This window comes from Petaurus breviceps, unplaced genomic scaffold (assembly GCF_028583685.1).
Source record: "Petaurus breviceps papuanus isolate PSGF00001 unplaced genomic scaffold, PetGlider_PUasm1.0 126, whole genome shotgun sequence".
Classification (NCBI taxonomy): Eukaryota; Metazoa; Chordata; class Mammalia; order Diprotodontia; family Petauridae; genus Petaurus; species Petaurus breviceps.
Window position 1 is genome coordinate 18,983,274 of NW_027185655.1, and position 8,514 is coordinate 18,991,787.

Consider the following 8,514-nt stretch of genomic DNA (forward strand, 5'->3'; position numbering starts at 1 on the left):
TCACTGGTCTAATAGCTTTCAATTCATGTAGCAGTGTTACTGAACACATTGCAACACATTTAATAGTATTATGCATTTCTCACAAATTTACCACTAAGGTAAAGGAGATGTGATGGAATAGCCTTTAGAAAAGGCTACCACTCTCCAAGTCTAGAGGACAAAGGTAGATAGACTAGATTTTTTTCTTTTTTGTTATATATGATAACTTGTACTAATGGTCTTGATTTTTTTTAATGATCTGTGTATGTTATGAGTATAATTAATAACTACCATCTACAGGGTATAGAGTTATAATATATTTTGATATGTATATATATATATATATATATTTTAAAGTATCTAAAGTATCTTTTCATTTAATATAAAATCTTTTGTAGACTAAATATTGGTTTCTACTAATATAGGGTACAAAGTTCACAGAAAAGTTTAATGAATACTTAGATGATATTAATTATATTTAATTATCTGAGATGCTAGGCTCTATTTTACTTTTTTTTCTTAATCATTTTCCTCCATATTGCTAATGAAAATTTAATAAAATTTACCAGCAGTTTTCCCCATGATAATCTCAATTGTAAGAAACACCATCAATTTTAAGTCTCAAAAGTCTTTGAATGATTTTGTTCTACTAAATGTGATAAAACAGTTCTTAAGGAATTAATTGCTACTAATTTAGGGCACTACATTAATTCTTAAAGGCTACTTTAGAAGGGCACCAAATGGCAATCTGATGGTCCACCAAAAGTTAATGTCCTCCTACTTCCAGCTTGGTCCCTTAATCACAAAGGCTAATAATTTTGTGCTGGAACAGTGCTTGTCCATTGGTTTTTCTCTATCTAGTTAAGCTTAAGTGACCTCACTAAAATATCACTATTAATGTTTTCATTTTCAAGGCTGTTTTTTTTTTAACATAAGACTTAGCACAAATAGGTACTTAATAAAAGCTTCTGGAAACATTCCATCCTATTCTGTTCAGATTTACACAATAAATCTGACTAAACACAAAGTGTCATCATTGCTCCTTGAAAGAAAAATGGAACATTAAGATTTAAAGGAATTCGCAGAAATTATTTATATCTTTATTAGCCTACTTCTTCCATGTTCACCTGTAACCATGCTGTTTACTTTTATAAAAAGGTTAAAATCAAAATTGGTTTTCATAAACTAGCAGTTCCTTTTTGATGAACATAGGGAAAATAACTTTTAAAATGCTTTTTAATTGGCATGGAGATTTTTAAAGTTCACACTAAAACTTTGAAATCAGGTGTAAATCCATGAAGGTTCTTCTACCTGATATTAACTTCATAAGAGGTGGTATGATATGGTCCATAGAGAGCCAGTCTTCAAATCACTAAGACCTGGGCTCCAGTCTCATCTTTGACACATGATGACTCTCTGATGCTAGGCATGTCATGTAACTGTTCGGTGTTCCCAGATATCTTTCTAAGATTAAAAATTGCAGATCTCCATTGTTAGAGCGATTTCCCAATGAGGAGTTGCTTTCACAGGTTTGGACCAACAAGGAGGGGATAATTACAGCTCCCTTTATAGCAAATCACTGGTTCTCCTATTGAATAGATGAGTGAAACTTTTATGCAGAGCAGATCAAGTTAGAATTTGAAATCTAATGTAGCTTCTAACCAAGGACTAAGATAACCAAATAATGGAAATAACTAGACACCTATCGGCTACATATTTTGTTTGTTAGTAGTTTTGTTGTTTTTTTTCCTTTTTTTTTTGTTTTGTTTTTTTTACCTTTCTTTTCTCTATATTTGATGAAGGTATCTCCCTTTCCCCACCATTATTTAACATAACAACCTATGTAAGTTTGAGGAGTGGAAACAGTTTTATTGGGAACTACTATCTAGATTCAATTGTAGAGATCAGACTCAATTAGAATCTGTTATAAGTGCATAAAAGTGGTGGGTTTTCTAAAACTTTACCTGCCCTCCTAAGGAAGTCCCTGAACTGCCTGCACATCTTCTGAGGATAGTTCCCAGTCAAATTAAGGTATCTTGTCTATGAACTTTTTATTAAGAGACACCCTAGGATTTCAGCAGAAGCAAGATGGCACAATGGATAGAATGCTAATAGTTAAAATCTGGTTATGGATATTTACTAACCATATAACCATGGACAAGTCACTCAACTTCTGTCTGCTTCTATTTCCTCATCTGTAAAACCTATCTCCCAGGAGAATTTCAGTAAGAATCAAATGAAATAATAAATGAAAAGGGCCTAGCATAGTACCTGGTTAATAAATGCTGGTTTCCCTCTTTCCTCTTTTGAACCTGGTGAAGGGGATGGGAGGAGAGGAGAAAAGAAAGAATCTTCAAGGACCAGCTAAAAATCTGAACCTTGATGGTACAGATGGTTGCAACAAATACAGTGAAACTTTTGTCCTTAGCTCCTGGTCTAGTGCAGGCTCACAACCCACACTGATTGGATGTCACAGGTGACCCTTTTGTTGGGATGAGGAAGCCTAAAATGATAGACTCGCTTTGTTAAATTCAAGCAAAAAAAAAATGGAAGGGCAATAGAAAAAAACAATTATTGTGCAATATATTAAAAGCATATTTGCATTTCTTTGGGAAACCCTTTAAAAATGAAAATACACAGGATGAAATCCATTTTTAAAAATGCATTTTAATGAAGAGGAAATAATCTGTCATGGAAGACCATTTATTCTGTTAGTAATAGCTGGGACTGATTTTGATGAAATCTCCCTTTGTAAGTGCTCACGGAGCCCAAATTGAGACGTGCATTTTCTTGGAGCAAGACAATTTGTCTAGAGACTCATACTTGTCAACTACTTCTGCAGAGAGCTCCAAAGTTATGTACTGTTTATGTTTAATTCCAACCTTGGTGTTTGAAAAAGGTTTTCTAAAGCAGATTTTGAAATTCTTGTCCTTATGTGCATTATGTTTTAGAGATGTGCATCAGAGATATAAACTAAAACTGATTTTTGGTTTGGGGATTCCCTTTTGAATACTGCTTAAAAGGCTTTGTTGTTGTTGATAGCTCACATTGTTAGACAGAAAGGAGAATCTATTTGATTAGAAATGTGACCTGGCTGGGGCGGCCAGGTAGCACAGAGAGTAAGAGCACCGGCCCCAGAGTCAGGAAGACCTGGGATCAAATCCAGGCTCATACACTTAGCACCCACCCAGAAACACCTGGCCGTGTAACCTTGAGCAAGTTACTTAACCTCAATTGCTTAGGGGCAGCCAGGTGGCACAGTGAGTAAGAGCACCGGCCCCAGAGTCGGGATGACCTGGGATTGAATCTAGGCTCAGATACTTAGCACCACACCCAGAAATAACTGGCCATGTAACCTTGAGCAAGTTACTTAACCCCAATTGCTTAAAAAAAAAGAAAGAAATGTGACCTGGAGGTTGAAGTGTGACAGGCATCTTATATGCAATAAAAGTTATGACATATATATATAATTCAAAATCTATTATAACAGCTTCCCATAAATTTAAACTTTGTTAGTTTGTAATGAAATTGGACTTAAGTTGACTTTTTTGCATATACTCCACATTTTATCAATAATAGTGAAAAAAAATCAAAATATATTTTTATTCATTAAACCTCCTTTTTCAGTTGGGGACCTTTGGTATTTATAAATTGTTTCTTATCCTCTGCCTGCAGAAATGAGCACCTGCCAGGACATGCCTTTAGGAGAGAGATCTCATCATAGATTCCTTGGTCATTAGCTCTGTATTTCAGCTGCATTTGGTTAAAGTCCTCTCTTCTTCTGCACGTGTGGAAGTCTTCTGCATAGCTTTTGTCCAAGAGAAAACAGAGAGAGTTCCAAGAATCTTGAATATGAAAGAACAGTGTGTTTGCATAATACTGTTAGTAAAACTCCTCCAAAAGCATGCATTTTCCCTTGGACTTTTTGTTGAATAATGACCTGCAAGTACTTGCAATGGAATAAAAATACTAGGGGAAGAACAGATCCAATGGTTTTCTGCCAGTATGGAAGACCTAGGGCAAGGAGCAGTGTATGTATAAGGAGTGACACCTTGGGGTCATTTTATTCTGTTATCTTTTAACTATAGTCATTTGAATGCAGACATCAATAGTCAGAAATCCCATTCTTATATTTTGCTAGATGCTTAAGAAGATCTATGAAGACTTGAAGGTAAAGTGATGGTAGCTACAAGGTCAATTTTCACAGAAAAATAATCCCCAACTGAAGACCATTCTTTAATTCTATGGGTGGTCATTTTTCATATTACAAAAGGATGATAATATAATATACTTACCTGCTTTGCAGGAGGCATTGAGAAATTTAGTAAGAGGCAGCTGTACTTTCAGGAAAAGGTACTATAAAATGTTGAACATTTAACATGTGTAAGCACATGGTTTGTGTGTGTGTGTGTGTGTGTGTGTGTGCATACATGTGTTGTGACTCAATGTCCTGTTAACATAAAGTGTAATACACTCAGGCTAAAAAATAATAGCAGGGTAAAATGGATATGACTATAAAATGGCAGCTTTTGTGAGCAGCAAGAATTCTCTGGTTTAAAATGGAAAATCCTACATGCCTAATTTCCATTATAACCTTTCCCTTCTTTCTTTTTCCTGTCCAGCTTCATTTGGGCTGTTCCTGCTATTGCTTTCCTCCTTTACTTTATTCTTTATTATAAAATTTATGTTGTGTATCCCTCCCCATATGTTTTTTACTTCCTCAATTTTCTTCTTTTCTCTTCTCAATTGATCATATGAGACATATTCATCTCTTTCTGAATCTTAAAAATTCATCCACTTGCCAGTTTCAACCAGTATGGGTAATGTCAACTAGCAAAAACATGCACCTGACCTCTATTTTCATCACTTCTGAGGGCGTTGGCTTAACCATTGGTCTGGAATGATACCAGGGACTTCTTTATTCACTTTACAATCCTTTGATTAAAATGTACTTTGTGAATGCCGAGCATAATGGTGAATAATCTGCTTCCACATGAAAACTCAATGCATTAGAGTTCAAGCTAACAATAGAAAACATGAAGTAATAGGAAAATCATTCAATGAAGCCAAAGTAAAGAAGCCACCTGGCCTCTAGCCATATAGACAGATGACCTTTGGATAATTCTCCATGATTTGGGCTTTTAATGATATTTAAAGGATCTTATACACACACACACACACACACAAATAGATAATACAGATTAAAAAAAGACCTGAGACCATTTTATTGCTTAATTTAATGACCCATGGGAGAAACAATTGAAAAGTTATTATGTCTACTGCACTCAAAGAGGTGAAACTCTCAGTGGTCATCCCAAGACCAAATATTTGCTTCAGTTACTCCCTGTGATTTACACCATTAGATTTAACAGAGGGAACTGAACTCATACATAGAAATACATGCAGGAGGAGAAATGATAAGCTTCAAGGAGAGAAGAAATTATATTCTTCCCTTAAGTTTCTAATCAAACCCCATAAATTCTATAAAAAGGAAAATCTATGGATCCATCTCCTTTTTATTTAGATGATAAAGTCCTCTAGGGAAGTGGCTGCCATTATGAGTTCTGTACATGTTATTAAATGCATTATGGGAGTTTAAGAATTATTAATCAGTCTCTGAATGATAATAAGAAAACCATGGAGGGTGGGTGGGGGACAACTATGCAATCTGTAGTAGTAATAAGCAGTAAAAATGAAAGTTGTCACCTTATAATTTTGTAGTTCTATTCTGTACGTAAGAAACGCTGCATTTGTCTAACCGATGCCTGACTTCCTCATGGGAATAGTAATAGTAGAACACCTGTCTGATGTTTTGAGGCTAGGGTTTTTTGGTTTGGTGGGGGACCAAATCTGGACCTGGGTTTTAATCACTGTGGGAAATTCCCATTGTGGAACATTTGCCCACTAATGCAGTGTAACAGGACAACCCTCAGCTCTGCTCCACTGGGACATCTTCCGGGGAGCTGAGCATGTGTCCTCATTCTCTGGGGCATGAATATGGGTTCTGGCTTGGTTCTGAAGGCCTAGTACTTTGGTTTAATAGTTCAGTCTCTTTTTGGTCCTCATGACCAGGAGGGCTTTGTCAGACAATTGCCTGGGCTACCCAGGGTTTAAGTGACAGGCCCATGTTTGCATGGCTAATACATGTCAGACATAAGACAAAGACCCAGGTATTCCTGTCCCTAATACTGGTATTCTAGCCTCTATGTGACAGAAAATCTCTATTTTAGCCCTTCTGCTTTTAAGGTGCTGAATAATCTGAAAATCTAGAACAGAATATGTAAATAAAGGCAAGTGATTCAGGAACATTGTGTTTTAGGAACATTGTGTGTTAAGGTGTACACAGTATCACAGGTTTATTTACTCTTAGGGTTTCATTCTGGCCCTGTATGAACTTGATCCTACTGCTTTTTATAACGAGTTTGACTGTGATTCACCTTGAAAGCTTATGTGGACAGTTGCCCAGCCATCTGCTGCTGCAATGCCCCCATTTCCACTGTTCTTGGGCGTACGTGAAGAGATAAACTAGAGCTGGCAGCAGAGAGAATCTCCCCCCTACCCTGCTCTGTGGGGGGTGGAGGGAGTGGAGGGGAGTTGGGGGTTGTGGAGTGAGGGGGTAAAAGAAAAGACAGCTGGGGACTGATGACCTGAAAACAGTTATCTTTAGCATGAATTATAGAGCTATTTACTTGAGAAAAGCAGTTTCTTGCTTCTTATGTATTGTGATTTCTGTTCACTGGATAAATAATCACAGTTAGATAAAATGTAACTGACTCCTTAACTTTCTGTTTTAAAACATAGGAGCCACAGCTGCAGCCCGGAAAGAGGTTATAAGGAACAAGATCCGAGCCATAGGCAAGATGGCGAGAGTATTCTCGGTTCTGAGGTGGGGTCATTTACTTTTTGTTCTCTGTTTCTGTATTAGGTTTTTACGTTTAGTTCTCAACCATTTTGAGTCTGAGAATCCTTCTTGAAGACTGAAAAAAAACAAATAAATGAAAATTAATAGAGTACAAGTGATATTAGTTATGGGCATTGGGGCAAGACCCATAATTCCCTTCTGTTCCAGCTTTCACTTGAGCCCCATAAAATCCATTATAAGTGAACTCTCTAGGGCCCGCCTCCTTCTGGTTTGGATTGGCACAGGGAATTCGCAGATGAAGAAACCCCCTCTATCAATGCAAAATGTGCATGTTCCTCATAGTAAGCTGCCTGAAACACTAAGAAGTTAAATTATTTGCCCAGGACACAAAGCCCAGTATATTTTAGGAGTTGAACTTCAGCACAGGCCTCATGGCCAGTCCTCTCCCCTCTGTCTACCATGCTGCCTATCAGTTATACTATTAGTATTTGTTAATTGAGAAAATGCATGATTACAAAAAATTCCAATGTATCCAGGGAAGCCACTTGGCACAGTAGATAGAACACTGGGCTTGAAATCTGGAAGACTCATTTCATGAGTTCAAAACCATCCCCAAACATTTACTAGCTGTGTGACCCTGAACAAGTCACTTAACCCTGTCTTCCTCAGTTTCACCATCTGTAAAATGAGCTGGAGAAAGAAATGGCAAACCATTCCAGTATCTTTGCCATGAAAAGCCCAAATAGGGTAAAAGTTGAACATGACTGGAATGACTAAACAAAAACACTATAAATTAAGGAATGTTTTTTTAACTTTTTTTTAAATTTTGCTGAACATGTGGATAGAGCATTGGACCTATAGTCAGAAGCTCCTATGTCTGAATCCTGACTTAGACACTTACTAGCTTTGTGACCCTGGGCAAGTCACTTAAACACCATGCCTAAGTTTCCTCATTTGTAGAATGGCAATAATCATAGCACCTAACAGCCAAAGTAGCTATGAGGAGAAAAAAGGAGATAATATTTGTAAAGTGTTTTACAAACTTAAAGTACCATATGAATGCTAGGCATTATTTGGAAGGTCATAATACATATATATACTCATGAGACATTTGTTCAGTTTGTGGAAGACATGTTTGCTTATTTATTATGTTGAATTATTATTATTATTATTATTATCATGCTGCCTGTTTTGTTAGACCTAAATCAAGATATAAATGCCCATGCTCGGGACACAAATGGATTAAAGGGCTCATGGTGTCCTCAGCCCACAGGTTAAGAACCCCTTCTTAATGAACTCATCACTTAATAAATGTTTCAATACCATTGTTTCAACAAGTTATAAAAAACACACTTTTCCTTTGTATAATATACTTTAAATCTACACTAACAGTTCCTTGCACTTCTAGTTAAATTAATGACTTTTAAACACTTTCTAGAGTAAAAGCTCCAATATTACCCATGGTAAAAAGTTGACTTCTTGGAGAATGAGTCATTTTGCATTTTAATTTCATTGCTCACAGGCCTTAGGTTCTAGAGCTGGCAACAGGTTAAACCTCTATAGCCCATAAATGGGAAACCTCAGTGCCCATGTTTCCTCTCTGTTGGTATGAACCCAGGGCTGGATGAAGGAAGGAAGGAAGGAAAGAAAGAAAGAAAGAGAGAGAGAGAGAG

The 8,514-nt window shown here is 36.6% G+C and overlaps 1 protein-coding gene across 1 annotated transcript in view; it reads left to right on the forward strand.

The window, feature by feature from the left end:
• PPP3CA (protein phosphatase 3 catalytic subunit alpha) overlaps positions 1–8,514 on the forward strand; it is an 87,863-nt gene that overhangs the window by 68,291 nt on the left and 11,058 nt on the right. The window contains exon 9 of the mRNA XM_069098439.1: positions 6,781–6,865. Within this exon, the coding sequence (XP_068954540.1) occupies positions 6,781–6,865 (85 nt within the window). The remainder of the gene's footprint in view (positions 1–6,780; positions 6,866–8,514) is intronic.